The 18,679-nt window shown below is 34.8% G+C and overlaps 2 protein-coding genes across 2 annotated transcripts in view; one reads left to right on the top strand and one right to left on the bottom strand.

The window, feature by feature from the left end:
* Positions 1-7,461, bottom strand: part of LOC123523970 (probable proline--tRNA ligase, mitochondrial) — a 35,864-nt gene extending 28,403 nt beyond the window's left edge. Inside the window, exons 1-4 of the mRNA XM_053539358.1 lie at positions 7,019-7,461; positions 2,628-2,805; positions 1,949-2,016; positions 390-470 (exon numbers count right to left, since the gene is read on the bottom strand). Of these exons, the coding sequence (XP_053395333.1) occupies positions 390-470; positions 1,949-2,016; positions 2,628-2,805; positions 7,019-7,198 (507 nt within the window). The 5' untranslated portion in view covers positions 7,199-7,461. The remainder of the gene's footprint in view (positions 1-389; positions 471-1,948; positions 2,017-2,627; positions 2,806-7,018) is intronic.
* A 151-nt stretch (positions 7,462-7,612) lies between these two features.
* Positions 7,613-18,345, top strand: LOC123523971 (NADH-cytochrome b5 reductase-like). Its single transcript, XM_045301772.2, has 7 exons — positions 7,613-7,692; positions 11,300-12,051; positions 12,488-12,636; positions 13,060-13,147; positions 14,309-14,413; positions 14,934-15,137; positions 17,089-18,345. The coding sequence occupies exons 2-7, from the start codon at positions 11,875-11,877 to the stop codon at positions 17,293-17,295; spliced, it is 930 nt and encodes a 309-aa protein (XP_045157707.2). The 5' UTR covers positions 7,613-7,692; positions 11,300-11,874; the 3' UTR covers positions 17,296-18,345.
* Positions 18,346-18,679: the final 334 nt, after the last annotated feature.

Genomic DNA, 18,679 nt, shown 5'->3' with positions numbered 1-18,679 from the left:
CCTTTAAACTGAACAGTAACTGCGGTATCTAATTACAATGGAACACATTTATACTGTAAATATTTAGGAACTAAAGCTACTACTTTAACATCGTAGGAAAACCCTCATCTGGTGTAACATGATAGGAAAATGTTTACCTGATATAAAATATTAAGAAAATGTGTACTTTGGTATAACAAGATAGAGAAATGCTAACCTTATATAACAGCATAGGAAAATACTTACCTGGAGTAAACAACATGATATACTTGTATGACATGATAGGAAAATGTTTACCTGGTGTAATCTGATCAATTATGTGGTATAACATTTACTGGATAACAAGATCGGAAAATGTTTACATCATAGGAAAACATTTACCTGGTATAACATGATAGGAAAACATTTACCTGGTATAACATGATTGGAAGCCTTCTATGTGGAATATTACCATACTGAGATACCATGTCTGTAACTAACTCCTCATGTGTCTGTAATGTCAATTACAACAAAACATAAAATAATACATCTAAATAATGAAAAATAATGTGTATTCACTATATTTTCATGCTCTTGAAAAACAAACATTATCTTACATGTATAATATGTGTGCATGTTCCAGTACAGCATCTTTTCAACAATTTTTCAGTCGTATGTAAATGACAGTGTCTCCTTGCAGCAGTGAGAATAAAGTCCAACTTTATTATGCTGCCTCAATGGAATATCACTCCACAGACAGGTGACATGATACTTCACCCAGTCACATTATACTGTCACCAGGTTGACCAGTCCTAGTACAATCCTCTTAATGCTGAGCACCAATTGAGAAAGCTACTACATGTAGGCCTAGTGCCATTTTTCACTTTTTTGATATGACCCGGCCAGACAGATTATCCACACTTCCAGCACTCAAAGTGGGTCAGTGCTCTACCACTAGGCTACCGAGGCTGATTCTACAAATGTAATGCACATCTTTAAAGGTTTTTAAATAACTTTTAAAGATAATCAGTGCACCAAGGATATATGAGAAGAGGTTAATCCACTTTCTCTATTAGAAAAAAATACCTTTCCCTAATATCTAACATGACATAACAACATAAGAACAAAGTGAAATCATTTTACAAAACAGCACCAACCTCGAAAGTTTTCGATCACTGCATTTATTGTTTTAGTTAAACATATTATCTACTCAAGCCTGAAATATTATCCGTTCACAAAATTTACATGTGTCCAAGCTGGAGTTAAATTCTGTAACTATTTCATAATAAAAATTTACTGTGTAGATTTTTTTACAGACAAATATTGAAATAATACATTTCTTTGTCTGGTTTTAAGTTACAAAGGCACAATCCTAGGTCTGGTTTGAATGGAGGGGAGAGAACTCTCTGAGTATTACAAGGGTTTTTTTTTTCGGCTGTTTTTATAGCTGTTATTCGGCTATATTCCCAATGCCAAAAAGTACGTTTTTTTCCTAAAATGAGTGCAAAAATTCCCAATCTACATCCTGAAAAAAATTTCATCAAAATTGCACAAACATTGACCAAATTATGGACAATTTTGTAATGGAAGTATGTTAAAGAGGTTGTACAATGTGAAACAAGTGTATGGGAAAGTGCTTAAACACATCCTTACTGTATCCTATGGGACTAAATATTTCCCAGTTTGGAACATTTATGCGTCAAAATTCCCAATTTGGGGGTATAGGCTATGTTCCCAAAATAGCTAGAAACACCCTGTATTATCTTAGGCACAAGCATGAACCTAGGTAGAATCGGCAACTTTCACTAAGCCAGTTAGATAGCATCTTCACATAAAAGAATACTACATATCAAGCCAGGTTTCAAACCAACTGTGTGAGGGGCAAGTGATTCCAAGCTAGCAAACTTAAGCACTCAGCCGAAGAACACATGAAAAAGGTACAACACCATATTTCAAAGCAAACACAAGAAATCCAGTAAGAAATACTTACAGGTCCAAGACAATACTCCTTTGAATGTCTATCTTTTAATTTAAACAACTCTGGTGTGTCCCATCTTCCTGAAAGACATCAGTAAGCTTCATTAGCAAGATAACGTTAATGTTTCATCTACCTTTTCCGAAACAAGGTTTTTGTCTTCATTTCTATATATAAGACAATGCCCCTTCTAAAGAACTGTGAGTGTGCTAACATGATTTCTTACGGTGATTTCTAAAGATGATTTGCTTGTCGGAATTTATCAAAAATACTTTTGATAGGGCAGTTCCAGCCATTTTCGTAACCTTTATTCTTTATTTCTTCTTATTACAAAGCGTGTACAAGTACCTTTTCAAATTTTATACCAAGTTTCATTTCATCTTGATAGAAACTGTGGGAGCTGAATACACAATGTTCTGATATAGCTGTAATATTTCAAAGTCCAAAAAGAACTACATGACTGTATAATATCAGGGAAAAAAATCCAATATAAAAGACCCAAAAATATGCAAATGTCCACTCCACTTCATGCTGAGGATTAGTACCAAATTTCATTTAAACTGAATGAAAATTGTAGGATGTAGTTGAGTACAAAAAAAAGTGTCACAGATACACGCCTCTAGAATCTTTGAAACCTGAGGCATAAAAATATGAAGAATTTCCATACATAAGTAAGACTAAGTTATTTCAGTACCTGTTTTCTTCCATAAAGAAGATCTGACCATGGATGGCATTGCAATTTTCTGTGCACCAATAGCTTGCATTTCCTCATCAATGAGCCGTATAAGTTTCTCAAGGGCACGTAATCCAAGTGGTAGGTAGCAATATGCTCCAGTGTGACTCGGAAATAAAACTTCATTGTACAGGAACAACTGTAATTATTTAAAAAAAAAAAAAATATATGATTATGTAAAATGTAGATTTAAGACAATGTCATGATTTCAAATTTTAAAACATTTCCAATTTTATCAGTATATCACAGCTTAAATTTAAACAAGCTGCCAGCAACAATCTCTGAGTAGTTAGACTGCGATCGGAAGTAGAAATGTGACTTCACATTTGATCTAAACCACAGGTACCCTGCAGCTGGACATGTAGCTGCTGTTTTGACAAGCTGCTATGATTTGACCGTTTTTTCTCATATTTGAAATTCTTTACATATATAGTCACCAAATAACTCACAACTTTCGATTTAAATGCTTCCTTATTTAAAGTATCCAGAATTTACTGACAATATCAAATAGATGACAAGGTAGTCAGGCTATTTTTCATCGGAAGTGGATTGAACCCTGCTTGGCAATGAAAACGATAAAATTCGCGAAAAAGAGCGAAATTCCCAGTACACATGCGCATGCATTGGCACTTCCAAGCCCAGCACAATCCATTTCCGTTGAATGAAAAATGGCGTAAGAGCTTGTCATTTTTTTATATCATTGGCAAAGTCTGATTATATTAAACATGTTAAAGAAGCAATTTGATTGTAAGCTCCGGGTTATTTGGTGACTTAGTCCAACAAATCTGATGCGATCCTAGGAAATATTGAGATAATTTTTTCATATGAGTCAGGGTTCTCGCCAGGCTATTATCGCCTGTCGCGTGCGACATGCCTTCAGACTTTGAGTTGTATAATCGACATCCCTTATTTCCCCCGTCATCCCTTAATTGACGAAGCGACATGTCATAAAATCATCCCAATAAACACCCCGATTAACCCGATAGTGTATGCGAAAAGCTTCCACGTGCTTACCCGATAGTTTAGGTAAAGCGATGCCAGTTAAGATAACCGATAAACCAATGACAGCTTCCTATATGTGGAATGTGTGACGTAAATTTCATCGTAGCTCCGCCTTTAAATCCTTTGACAGGCGGTATCTTGTGATGTGTACATGAAAGTGACTGTTTTCGCAAGTTTTAAGATTATACATGTCATTAGATATAATGACAGTTGATTCAACAATTATCGTCCGAATGTTTTTCGCAATCAAGGAAAGACAATGTAAGGAATTAAGTCAAAAATTGTGCAATACGGTAAAATGCTTTTGAACAATTATCGCCGTAATAGTAATGTTTTTCACATGTATGAAATGTGTTTTCTCGGGCGGAATATCGAAAAGACAATGCAAGAATTAATGTTTTCTGTCGTCACTTTCAAAATAGAACTTGTAGAGAAAAGTTTGAAATACCCTCCGTGCATTATTTCATCACTAACGGACACTTTGGTAGAACCACCGACCTTCCGTAAGCCAGCTGGATGGCTTCCTCACATGAAGAACCTCACATGAAGAATTCAACGCCCCGAGTGAGGCTCGAACCCACATCGATGAGGGGCAAGTGATTTGAAGCCAGCGACCTTAACCACTCGGCCCCAGTCACAATTTCAGAATCCCTTCCAGCCACGCCAAATGGCCAAAGGAAATCGGGCACTGATCCAAAATGGAAATCAGCTTTTCCCTGGATGACAGTCTCAGATTGTGTTGTTTTACATGTATGTACAACAAACAGTTGACATTTTCAAAAACTTAAAATTGATAAGTTTTCAGCAAATAAACTCCACAGGAATAGAAGACATAAACTTTAAAATACAAATAGATCTGTGTGCAGTGCTAAAATTGTGTTGTTTTATGTACAATAAACAGTAAATGAACATTTTTAGCAACTTAAAATTGATGAACTTTTAATTGTCATTCAGCAAATAAACTCCATAGGATTTTTATGACCTAATATCTTTTCTTGTTGGACATGTAAATTATGTTTATTAATCACTGAAAATACCACTATGTTTTTCACTCTGAAATGCACCAGAATGCACCAAAATGAGTTGTAGTAACACAAAATTTTCTGGGGTGACCCCCATACCCCCCATGCAGGAGGGGACACCCCTCCCGCACCCTTCCCTTTGCTCGTCAAAAAATATCCTTCTGCAACATGCCTTCAGAAAAACCTGGCTAGAACCCTGTGAGTAATATCGGATATCAACACTCACGTCAAACACTCGAAAGACCAAAATAGTGGAGGAAATTCTGATGAAATTTTCATTGCTGTCGGTGCTTTACATGCTACAGGTTTAAAAGCTGATTATGTCATGAATTGGACATAAATTCAAATAAATCTTAGTACATTGTATCAAAAGAGGAATCAATTTCTCACTGATATATGTAAAAGTTATCAAATAATTTCTAAAATTACAAATTTTCTGATGATTTAAACCCATGTATGCACTGTACACAATCAACGCGGTAAACCGTGTGTACACAGCCTATGCGTGAGCAATAAAACGAATAACTTTACATGACTGTGTACTGTGATTTATCCTCCATTTATTTGGTCATTTGAAGTTCTGACGTTTAGAATGCTACATCACCAATATAAAGCAACTGCCTCGATAGCCTATTGGTAGAGTGTCCGTTGCGAGTGCAGGAGGTCATGGGTTCGATCCCTGGCCGCGGAATACCAAAGACTTGGAAAATGGTGCCAGTGACTCCCTTAATTGTTTGGCGCTCAGCATTAAAAGGGAAACTGGCCTCTTCTCTCATACCCTTGTGGTGATGGATTCCTTCAGGAATGAGGTGTTGATAGTGATTAATATAAGTTGTAGAACTTCCTTCACAATCGACCTAAAAAAAATGATTTACAGTCAACTCGTCCCCTAGTCAACTCGTCCCCCAGTCAACTCGTCCTCGATTTGGTCATTTCGTCCCCCTCGGCGATTTCAAATTGGTCATTTCGTCCCCCCTTTTTCGGCCCCCTTTTTAAAACGTATTTTGAAAAAAATAATAATCAAAGTATGATAATAATCTGTTTTTTTCTTTCAAATAAGTATATCCATGCTTCAAGTTTGTTTTAAGAGCTTTTTGCTTTAAAAGTGATCGATTTAACAAGGAGGATTTTCAGGTTTTTTTCTGTTTTGTTTTTGTAAGTCTGCTATGTTGGACAACATGATAGCTGTTTAAAAGTCCGTATTTGTTGCTGCTTATTTTCAAACTCTTGAATAATATTAAACTTTTTATGAAACGTTTTTTTTTATAATAAATGATTTCCTCACTCCAATTAACTACTAACACATTTAATTCTACTTGGGGGAAATTTTCACACATTTCATCCGGTCAATCAACAACTTCTCATGCAATTAAATACCATTAACACCTTCCAATCAGCCCAATCAACGCCTTTTAATGTGATTAATAACCTTTAACACCTTTCGCATGCAGGTATATGCTCATTCTACTTTTTTAGAAACCACTGTTTCCCTACTTTTGAAGTATTTCTTTTTTACTTTAATGACAAAAAATTAATATAAGCGTGTGACAGATATTTTATTTATTCTTTATTGTATTTCTAAATAAAACTTTCTTTTATTATGACCAGGGGTAACGATTTATTGCTCTCTCTTTTCTTACTATGATTTTTAAAAAGATAATTAGATTTCCTATTATATTATATTTTTAATACTAAGAGCATTGTATTTATTTTTTATATTTTATTTCAGTTAATTGTCTTATATATTTTCAGTATATTTCTTTTATCATTTTATCAAACCTAATTATTTAAAGTTAACTATTTCCAATATAACTCCTTCAAAACTCACGATGATTTTAAATACAAGTTTTCAAAGTCAAAAATATCATAAAAATGCAAAAATGCTTAAAATATTAAGGGGGACAAAATTACCAAACGGGGGACGAGTTGACCAAATTTTATAATGAGGGGGGCGAAATGACCAATTTTGTGGGACGAAATGACCAAATCGGGGACGAGTTGACCAAATTTTATGATGAGGGGGACGAAATGACCAATTTTGGGGGACGAAATGACCAAATCGGGGACGAGTTGACTGGGGGACGAGTTGACTTGGGGACGAGTTGACTTGATACCAAAAAAATATGTATAAACTAAATATAAAACAATTTGAACATCGAATTATTTTGACTATTTGACAGGTTTGATGACTATATGAATGTAAAGAATTTCAAACAGGAGAAACAATGGTCAAATCACAGGAGGTAGTCAACACAGAGTCTTTATGTCTAGCTACAGAGTACCTGTGTTCTAAATAAGTGACAAAAAATGCAAGTCCAAAAAAATTACATCTTGACTTGTGCACTTCAACCCTTCCTCTTTCAAGGTTTTTGGCAGGTACAAACTCATGCGACTGAGGTATTTCCTTCGGTAAGATTTATTTGCATGTTTTATTGTACTACAAAACAGATGCCGTTTAAAATAAGTGTATAACTTAAATTTAAGGCCGTGTCTTGCTATAAACATCATTTCCTAAAACAACTTTCTGCAATTCAGGCCGGTACAGTTTGGTAACTTTCACATATAGACGCATAAAACGGGGAGCCGGTCAAGTACCTGTTTCGTATTCATTATTTCCAAAACAAATCTATTTATGGATGATATTAGATACTTTTAATATTTTGAATATCTTTAACGATTATTTTGCATTCAATAAAATTTAAAATGGAAAATCAAACATAAAAAAATGGGAGCTGAAGTACGAATTTTGTCATCAGGAGATACCATTTTTCTGACGACAACAACAACAGCAACAAAAGAACAAACGAACCACTGTGGCCATAGTCGACCTAACCCTAACCTTTAGTCAGTATATTAGAGTCATAATTTTAGTGGTGCAAAGCCTGGACTATGGCCGACAAAACTATAGAAAGTAGTGTTTCCCCAAAAGAACAATTGATTTTTACAGATCTTGCAAACTTATGAAAGAATGACATCTAATTTACGTTCTTTGAATGAAACACGTATGATTTTATGTGTATATATGTAATATGAAATTAGGCGCTGCCTATCTGACTGGAAAACCTAGTGATAGTGATACGGATTCTTTCTTTTTTTCTGCATTAAATTGTTCTTTCTGATATTTTCTGTTTGGCTTTCAGTTTTGACAGTAAGCCTGATGGTTTTGCTATTGTTATAAAAATAAGAAGGGGAAATGTTTTAAAAAGTTTTGTTTAAATGAACATAGATCTAATCATTTCTTCAAATATATCAAGACTAGACTAAGACAGACAATGGAAAATAGTGTTCACGAGTTAAAGATAATAGTGATATTTGGGTGCACAGAATCTAGTCCCAAAATGCACCATTAGTTGTACTGATGATAAAATAGAGAAAAGTGGAAACTTCACATGTCGCTCAACACGACAAAAATGAAACTGTTGCATAAACCCGGACAGATAACGGGGGATTTTTGACCTGTCACTTTTTTATTTCTGCAAATTGTTATCATTTATTGGTATCAAAATAATGCCTTTGCTGAAAACTTTACATAATTCAAATTTATATCTAGTAAGCAAATTTTAACTCACACGAAGTGAGCGCCGGAAAGGGGTATGTAAAATGGGGGCTGTACGAACATTGTTAAATTCGAACACTGTCATTTACAAAATTTTCCTCATAGTATTATATATGGTGCAACAGTCATTCAAAAGTGACCCAATATCAGGCCTTTATGTGTTGTCAGTGAGCATGCGTAAAACACACTCTTCCTCAGTAGTTTTGGATAAATATTTTATTATATACAGATAAATGCAAGTCAAATTCATTGTAAAAAGTTCTTGACCAGAATTTTATATATAACACAAACACTCGAAGATCTTGGTCGAAATTCAATTTAATTTACCTAACTGCTAACAGTCTGGGACCTTTTTTTGAATATGATTAAGGTTAATTTCTTAGCTTGATAGTGATCGTAGTGAGCCTCTCAAGTTTATAGCCAACATTTTTTTCCAAGTGTAATTTTACTAAAACTCTAGTCAATGAATTGACTTTTAGAAAGTAGTTGCAATGTATGTGAAAGATTGTGGAAGGGAGGGGAGATAAGCAATATCCATATATGCTTTTCTATGCCTTCGAATATTTTGTTCAAAATTTACGGACAGAACATTGGTTAACTATACTTATTATTGATTTGTGTTCCAGTAATTGAAAAAAGTGTGATAAATATAAAGAAAAAAATTAAATTGGGCCTAAGCTAAAAAAAATTCAAGATCCTTACAAGATTCGAACTCTGACCTCGCGCATGGAAAATATGTGCGCTAACCACTGGACCACAGTGACTTGTGACATAAAAATGTGATAAAATTATGTATATAAATAAATTTTGTTAGGACAGCGTGTCTATATTCGTTTTACATTGACATTTTTGAAATTATTGGCTTTTCTACATTCAAAGAAATAAATAAATAATGGTTTTGTTATTCAAACAGTGCAGTAATGTAGCTTACATCATAATTCATTACCGGAAACAAAAAGCGGGCCGCTTGAATCATCCATAAACTCGTTTCATGAAGAAACCCGAATAACACCGATTTCTATTGATACCGCGAATTTTCAACTGGATAGAATACTTTGTTTTAATAATGCGGCGCCCGATCGTTCATAAGAAATTTTATTTTATCAAATGTCATCCTGAAAATTATTTATTGCGCAAGCACGGCAGCAGGTCCGGTAGAATTATGGGAGAACAACAACAACAAAACCGGTGAAGGTATAGAACATATTCCCAAGTTGGACGGTATATAGGTTTACTTTGACATATATACACGTACACATTATCTATAGACGGAAAAACCTTCGGTTTTCCCATATTAAGACTTGAGCTAAATTCGCCAGTTTATATGCATTATCATTGAACTGATTGGTTATTCGGACATAACTTTTCGGGTACAAAAACCTGTCGGGTCAAAGACATAAGGTCATGTCATAGCACTTTTGCAGCATTTCCATTTCACCATGGGCAACCGGCTAGCTGTTTTTTATTTGCTTACTGGCACTGTCTTGGTCTGTCAGGGGTTGTACATATGGACCAAACTCTGCACCCCTGCACAAATGATGCCAATTTATAAAAAAAAAACACTATGATACCTTTGGTTACTATGGTTACTTACTGTTCCAGTGTCGGTTTTCTAAGTGATCAGATGGTACGCAGATAAACAAGTCAACGAAACAGGACCATCTACGATATGTTTTTTTGGTATAAAATCTGGTAACATACTGTAATTTGGGGTTGATACCAACAAAGGTAGAAATGTACTGTAAGAAATATTTTGCTAACTTATTTTGAACAGGCCACAATAAATGATCAAAACAAATTTGAAATTTGTTGTTAGCTAAGGTAGAGCTATTGGACTCACTCATGCGTCCATGTCGGTGTCCCGCTTTGGTAAAATTTTTGAAAGTTGGTATCTCAGTAACCACTTATGGGAATGGATTATGGATTGAAACTTCACAAACTTATTCACAGTGATAAACTTAATTACATGGCACAGATTCTATAACTCTGTTTTGCTTTTTACAAAATTATGCCCCTTTTTATGCCCCCAGCATCTGCTGATGCAGGAGGCATATTAGGATTGTGCTGTCCGTCCGTTCGTCTGAGCACACGATTGGTACCTTAGGTGGTAGGAGGTGTGGCCTAGGACAATAGAAATCCTTCGTATTCATTCTGTAACCACTTAATTCTTTGTTCCTTAAGTGGTCATTCTATTTTTTTAAAACAGTATTTGGTAAGTTTTTGTATGTAAGATTGTATCTCAGTACCCACTAATGTGAATGGATTGAAACTTCACACACTTGTTCACTGTCATGATCTGACGTGTAATGCACATGTTACATAACTCTATTTTGCATTTTTACAAAATTATGTCCCTTTTTGACTTAGCAGTTTTTGGTTTAGTTTTTGTATGTAAGCTGGTATCTCAGTACCAACTAATGGGAATGGATTGAAACTTCACACAGTTGTCCATTGTCATGAACTGATACGCATTTTACAGGTTCCATAACCCTCTTTTGCAATTTTACAAATTTATCCCCCTTTTTCAACTTTTATTTTCATTCAACTGACAAGGCTGTTGAATAGTTGAGTGTTACTGCCCTCAGACAGCTCTTGTTTCTGTTTGCAGCTCAAGTAGCCACCATATGACAAGGTATTTTTTTCTTGCCACTCACATGCCCGGCATGTCTCAGGTTGAGTGAAACCAACTGGCCCATTGCTTATTTGAATCAGTCTAGTTCATTGTCAGAAACTGCTTGCCTGATTTATGAAAATTTATGTTTCTTGGGTGACTCTTCATCAAGATTGGTATAATTATTTTGATTCCTTCAAAAGAAAATGGCTGCCAGGGCTATAAATCTGCTAAATTTTTGGTCCAGTTTTGGTATGGCATGAAAGAGTATACTATAAATTTAGAATATAGCATCCATGATGACTTTTTTTACTGTCAGTTATTTATAGTGATGGCAGTTACAAAATATCTACTGTAAAAATAAGCCTTTCTATTTAGGCTATGACAGTTTGGATTTTCCAGTTTGAATTATATTGCATAATTACATTAAAATATATTTCAGAATTAAATGGACAAAAAAGAAAATTAGATGAGGAACCAACCAACACAGGTGTTAGTGATAGAGAATACATACCCAGTAAGAATGGGAGCAAGCGGGTTGTACAGGATGGGTATTCCTGGTGGACGTGTCTGACGATGGGTATGACTGTAGAACAGAGTCGCCCACATGCTGTCCCAAAACAACCACATTCATGACAATCTCTTTCTTTATATTTAAAATTCAGTACTTTTATTTTTTTTATTCTCGCGTTTTATTTTTTGTGCAATAGAAATGGCAATTTATTGTGTCAGTTTCATCTAAACTTTATTGCAGTTTGATAAACATTTCATTACTTTCGCCCCCAAAAAATCCTTTATTGTATCTGATACTTTGCCATGTAAAGGAGACTTTTTTCTGCAAGAAGGCGGCTTTCGCATGACTGTATAAAAGTTTTTGTTTTTTTTTACGATTGTCTTAATTGTGTATGATATTGCATATTTGAAAACTTGCAATCTTGGCAACTTGCATTATCCATGCATACAGAGCTAAAAATGTATGTTACCTAAAGATATCTTTGACTGGTTACACAAAACATAATGGACTTATTACGAAGTAGACCAGAGCGCCCCCTGGATAGTGATTGTTGTGGTCAGGGGTGTGATCCATGTGTACTTGATATCTATGCTGAGGAGATGAAGATCTGGGAGGAAGAATGCAGACAGATTCTAGCTGGGGAAAAGTCAGGGAAAACATCATCTTTACAAGAGGAAAAGGTGCATTTGTATTGGTAGTCTGTTTTGAATTGATTTGATAATGATTAGTTATTGCAGTGATATAAACAACTAAATGTAAATCGTTTGATTTTGGTTAAATGCCAGTTCAGAGGTACCAGAGTTTAGTAACAGCTATCAGTTAACCTGTTCAGTTCACTATGACAGATGCAAGTTTCCTTAGCATATCAAACCCCAGTATGTGTCCTTATCAAATGTTGATCTTCATATTGAGTAGAAATTTAAAGTAAATTCGCTGACAGGACTTTAAAATTCCTTTTGACATAGAGTTGTTTTAAAAGGAGTCCGATCATTTTTGAAGTGATTTTGACAGGACTTTGAATTTTTTTAACTAAATGGTAAACAATTTTGAGTTGTAAATTTGCTTTGAGAGTTTGTATATGGAATTCAGTGGTTATTGAAGCAATGTCTATTGCAGGAGAGTGGGCCAGTCCTCAGTGCAACAGAATACAGAAATTTCACCATAGAATCTGTTGAGAAAGAGACGCATGACAGTTACAGGTTCAGATTCAAACTTCCCACTGGGGCTACTCTAGGTTTGAAGACAGGGCAGCATGTTGTAATCAGGTAATTAAATTTTGCCATTTACCTGTCTGTCTGCAGGCCTTTAATTATTAATGATACAGGATAAGGTTTTCCTGACTGTAAAGAAAAACACGTATGACATTAGTATTTTAAACTTGTCATTTTATTTCCAGTCTGTGATGCAACTCTGGATGAATAATACAATAAAAGACTCACAACAATATTTATTATTTTGTTGATACAAGGTAATGTGTTTCCAGATATTATTTTACAAGTAAATAAAATGGTTTTCTGGTAGGAAAGGCAGAACCTAATAAACTGTAAATTTATCTTTAAATATTGCAATATTATGTCATGCATGACTTATTTTTGTAGACTTGCTTCAAAGAAAAATCATTATTAAAAGGACTGAAAGAATTAAAGGGGTGTCAAATTCATTTTTAACAAAAGAAATTCTATTTTAAGGGGAGATGTAGGAGAAGAGACTATAACACGGCAGTACACCCCTGTGTCCGATGTTGGAGAAAAGTCATTCTTTGAACTACTAATCAAAGTAAGAGGTCTTGATATTCTTCTTGTTGAATTTTTCTTCACCAAAACAGAAGTGCAGTTATATAAATAGATTTTACATTTTGAAGAATAGTGAAAGGTTTCTCACTCACTTGGACCAAGATGCTGTTTTCGGCCTAACATCTTGATTAAAAATTGTTCATTTCTAAAAGTTCATATTTCAGTAACCATTGTATGTATTTAATTATAATTCAACCAAGGCTTCCTAGTCATCAAAGCTACTGAAACCAAGTTAGGTAAGTCTTGGTTGTATTTTATACAAATTTTGGCCTTTTTTTTGACTTGTAAAATCAGTAAACAGTTTGCATGCAACATACTGTCAATTTGCATCTAAGTAACAACTGTATGTATTGGATTGAAACATACTGAAATAATAAAGTTTTGAATGGATTTAATGTTCATTATGATCTTTTCTAACTTACATGTACTTCTGACTTCATATTTACTTCAAAGTTTTATTTACCCAAGTTAGAGAACTCATGATTGAAATTAATTCACATTATGGCCCATATTTTGTTGAAGTTTTACATGCAAGTTGTTATAATTGCCATGATAAAATTCTAAATTGTTGTAAACTGTTAAATAGAAATTCTTTTATGTAAATCTTGCTAACTTGTGGTCCTCGTTCAACTTAGAAGATGTCGAATAGTTGAGAGCTCTGTCATATGGACAGCCCTTGTTTATATTCCATATTGAATTAGGAATCTTTGCTAAGGATTCTGTTGGTGTGTTAGAAATGTCCAAATTCAGCAAATACAGACTGAAAGGATAGTTTGTAATAGAAAATTGTGATGTAATTTATTGGTAATTGGTGGCTGTATTATAAGTCTATCTGGGACTTGAGATTCACTCTTGGTGTAGAATTCTTTCATGTGAGATAGCCATCTGGCTGTGTTTTTGAAGATCAGTGCTTCCGTCACCATAATGACCTTTAACCATGTATGGTGTTAAACCCTGCAAAAAAACAACAGAAATTCCAAAACAAAAAAACATTGGCCAAGCATCTACATTTAGTACACATTCTCTAGGCTCCTGGTGCTATAAAAATGTTGCTTTCTGAATTTGACATCTCCTATGCTGACTGATATTACGTTTACATTAAATCTCTGAGTTATATTTAGATAATGAGATCACATATTTTCAGATATATGAAACAGGTCGTATGTCACAGTATGTGAAGACATGGACAGTCGGGACCATGGTACAGATAAGGGGGCCTTGTGGTACCTTTGAATATAGACCTAACAAGGTAGAACTATTTTTTAATAATGCATATTAAAGCTACTTGATTACAGATGTGATACTTCTTCAAGTAGACATAGTTCCTTAAATTTCAGAATCAAAATGATAATAAACAGAATGATGTTATAGTTAATTAACACACTTGGAATAGATTATAAGGTGCACAGAATAGACCACTAAGCACACCTGAGCTATTTTGCAGAACATGTTACCTCTTGTATGTTAATGCTTTAAGGGAAATCACTGCTTGTCACAAAGAAGACAAAAGAAATGAAAACCTTTATTTGTAAATTTGAAGAGTGTAAATTTGTAACTTTAATAATTCAAGCAGCATTTAAAACAGATCTGTACTACTTACAGGTATTCAAGTTTCGTACTGAAAGAAATTGTATTCAAGTCATTCGATATTGATGTTTCAACTCTGTTGAATTTTTTAGACAGTTGGGTTTGGGATTTTGAATGTAACAAATTCATAATCTTTCTTTTGTTTATTGAAAATTTTAGAAGTTCAGTTTATTTCATTGCAGTATAGAAGATTGTATATGCTGGCAGTTGGTACAGGAATTGCCCCCATGGCTCAAATTATACAAACTGTGTTAAACAATGAGGATGATGAAACCATGGTAACACTGCTGTATGGCTGTAGAACATACCAGGATATTCTCCTTAAATCAGAGCTAGACGATTGGTCCAGATACTGGAATTTTACATGTACATACTACCTCAGTCAGGTCAGTAGGTTTGTGACTAGGCTAACTCAGTGGCTGTAAAACTGGCAGAGATATTCTTCTTAAAGTTACAGCTAGACTTCTCTTATTCAAGATAGTGCAGTTTTATATGTTTGGAAGTTATCAGTTGCTTGCAGAGATAGAAAACCAAGAAATGCTGCCTATTGGCATGTTGGTCAGTGGCAGTCATTACTTGTAAAAGTAGTGTTTTGTTTAAAGGGGCAATGCATTCAAATGAACACCCAACAGTTAAAATGTTTTAAACAGATAGCAATATTCTTGCATGCCAGACAGGATTTTCCTGTTTTTTTTCCAGTGCTAGAAAAACTCATTATACACACCGGCATAAGATGACTGGCAAACTGAAATTTATGAATGAATAAATCCATACACTACTATAATAAGATAACACTTAAAAGAAAATAAAATGATTTAATTTATTTCTACTGTTAATGGAAGAATATGGTATGCAAGAAAGAATATCTATCACTAGTCGAAGGTGCGTGGTACTATGGAAATATCTGGCTCTCAGATAACTGTTTCATGTTAGCTTGGCAGCCTTGTTACCACCTAAACAGTTACCATCGAGCCAGATATTTCCATTCACACCTTCAACCAGTGAAAGATTCTTATCAGTATAACTGTGAAATCATTAATATTCATGTGTGACTAATTTCCTTGGATTTTGTGGTTGTGTCAATCCACAACATTCTGCAAAACAATGTATTAAACATTTTCTTTCATATTATGAAACAAATGTACATACCGATACTAAAGCTAAGTTGCTTCTGTTTGTTCAGCTCACCTGAGCACACAGTGCTCAAGGTGAGTTGTTGTGATCACCCCATGTCTGTTCTTCATTGTCATGCATTATCAACAATTCAACTGTCCACACTCTAGAGGTCACAATGTTTGCCTAATCATAATGAAACTTGGTCAGAATGTAGCCCTCAATCACATTTTGAAAAAAAAATCAGTACTGGGTTATCTTGGTACAAAAAATTTGTCTTCATATCAATTAATAGGAAAGTCTTGTTAAAAATTTAGAGGCCATATTTTCTGCCTAATCCTCATAAAACTTTGACAGAATATTTATCACTATACAGTCAGGTTATATTTGAAACTGGGTTACTTCAGGTCTGAAACTAGGTCACAAGGTTAACTTGATTATCATAAATATTTGTCAGAATAACTATCTTTTTGAAATACAGGACAGGTTCAAAATCGGATTATCTGAGATTAAAAACCAGGTCACTAGGTCAGATCATAGAGAAATCTTGTAAACACTCTAAAGGCTGCACTTTCCATTTGATCTTCATAAAACATTGTCAGAATGTTTGTTTATATGAAGACTAGGTCAAGTTTAAAACTTGATTACCTGAGGTCTTAAACTAGGTCAAATCACAGAATTTTTTTTGTTTAAGCTCTAGAGGCTGTATTTTCAACTTTATCATCCTAAATCTTTGTTAGGATGTTTCTCTGTATTACATCTATCTTGAGTTGGAAAGTGGGTTGCCTGAGGTCAAAGACTAGGTCGCTGTGTTAAATCATTGAAAAAGATCTTGATTAATGATCTGCCTGACTTACATAAAACGTGGTCAGAACGTCTGTCTGTTTTAAGTAATATGACAAAAAATGTTTCTTTAGTGACCCTATACCAAATCTGTTCACATTATTCCAGTTTGTCCAAAATATGGCCAACAGATTGGGTCTGTGCTGTTTTCATATATATTATGTATACAATATTTCCTACATGCAGATGGTGGATACTTTAAAAATCTTCTTTCCAGGATACACTTGTCTAATTTTGAAATAATTTTACAAATATTGTTCATGCAATCAAAATTGTTCAAACAGTCTGTGAAACTCAGGTGAGTGATCTAGGGCCATTATGGCCCTCTTGTTTCCATATTTCTCTTGTGTTAAATGCTAGAGATTTCTGTTTCTTTTCCAGGAGACTGACAACAAAGGGAAGTCTGGATATAGATATGGGGATAAAATCTGTAACAGTAGGATTACCTGTGATCTTGTGCATTCTGTGATATCTGACCCACAGGACAATTTTCTCGTGCTCATTTGTGGAACTAGGTCATTTGAACAAGATATGTTAGGATGTATGAAAACATTAGATGTGACTGAACAGAAGTATCATAAATTCTGACAGAAAATTGAACTTATTATGAACACTTTGATATTTGACCTGTAAAGCCAGCTTTCAAACTTTTTAGGGCCCTGCCTTTTGGTGAAGCCCTATTAGTAACTGGCTTTCTGTCTTCTGTTTATATCCTCCTGCTACCAATAGATTTACTGCATCTTATTCTCTAGTTCTTTCTTGAGGGAACACTACACAGATTTTTTTTTCAGTCTTACGACATTTTTGTATACTTAGAGGGCTATAACCCCTTGTCACTATCATAACATAAAGTCTTATGTCTTAACATAAGACATACTTCTTAAGATGGATTACAAATTTTTTTGACATACTGGTAGTTTCCCCTTAAGCAGAGAATACTTTGTAGTAAAACTTGTGGGTACAAACAGGCCATCATGAGTTTACAATTGAGCCGTGCCATGGGAAAACCAACATAGTGGGTGTGCGACCAGCATGGATCCAGACCAGCCTGCGCATCCGCGCAGTCTGGTCAGGATCCATGCTGTTCGCTAACAGTTTCTCCAGTTCCAATAGGCTTTAAAAGCGAACAGCATGGAGCCTGACCAGACTGCGCGGATGCGCAGGCTGGTCTGGATCCATGCTGGTCGCACACCCACTATGTTGGTTTTCCCATGGCATGGCTCAATTCTTATTTTTATACGCCCATCTCTGAAAGAGCTAGGCGTATTATGTGAACACCGAGGGAGGGTGGGCGGGCGGTGTCCAAAGCATGTCCACTCTCAAACAGTTTTCATTCGATCTTCACCAACCTTGCTGACAATATTTGTGGGCATGTTATCACGGCTAAGTTTGATAACCAGCCAAATCGCCCCAGGCACTCTTGGATTATGGCTCTTGAATTAGGCCAAGTTCAATGACAGGCGTATTTTGTGACAGTCTGGCACTGTTTTCATCTTATTTTTTGTGTTGGAAAAATTTGAATAGAAATAATCTATATTAGATGAGTATGTTTTTAAATATACCCTTTTAAGTCTGTTAAATGTATTAAAAGCTCACATGGCAGAAATGTTATTATATAAAATATTTTTTTGTTTGATCCACAGAGTTTTTCTAATATATCTACTTTATATTACAAGAAGTCTTTACTGAAATAAGTATGTCTCCCACATGACGTAGTGGGGAGATAAAATGATTCTTTCTGTATGTCATGAATTTTGTCCATGCAACTCTTCCAACTCCACTTGGCAGATTTACACGAAGCTTCACAAGAATGATAATTGCCAAAACTAGATGTGTGTATCATCAGCATTTCCAAGTTGGAGATTTTCAGCAGAGATATGGCTCTTAATTCATCAAATTTTATGATGTTTTGTTCGATTCTGTTCTATTATTGGGTGGTTTCCCACCAAACATTACGGGAGTGATCATTGCC

The sequence above is a fragment of the Mercenaria mercenaria genome, chromosome 3 (genome assembly GCF_021730395.1).
Source record: "Mercenaria mercenaria strain notata chromosome 3, MADL_Memer_1, whole genome shotgun sequence".
Classification (NCBI taxonomy): Eukaryota; Metazoa; Mollusca; class Bivalvia; order Venerida; family Veneridae; genus Mercenaria; species Mercenaria mercenaria.
The sequence above is the reverse complement of the archived record's forward strand: the minus strand, read 5'-3'. Positions and strand labels throughout refer to the sequence as shown.

Bases quoted from the DNA above. Each gene is read 5' to 3' on its own strand.
- LOC123523971 (XM_045301772.2), top strand. From the start codon at position 11,875: ATGGACTTATTACGAAGTAGACCAGAGCGCCCCCTGGATAGTGATTGT. The intron at 14,414-14,933 runs GTAGAACTATTT...ATTTCATTGCAG, and splicing joins TTGAATATAGACCTAACAAG to TATAGAAGATTGTATATGCT. The intron at 15,138-17,088 runs GTCAGTAGGTTT...TTTCTTTTCCAG, and splicing joins GTACATACTACCTCAGTCAG to GAGACTGACAACAAAGGGAA.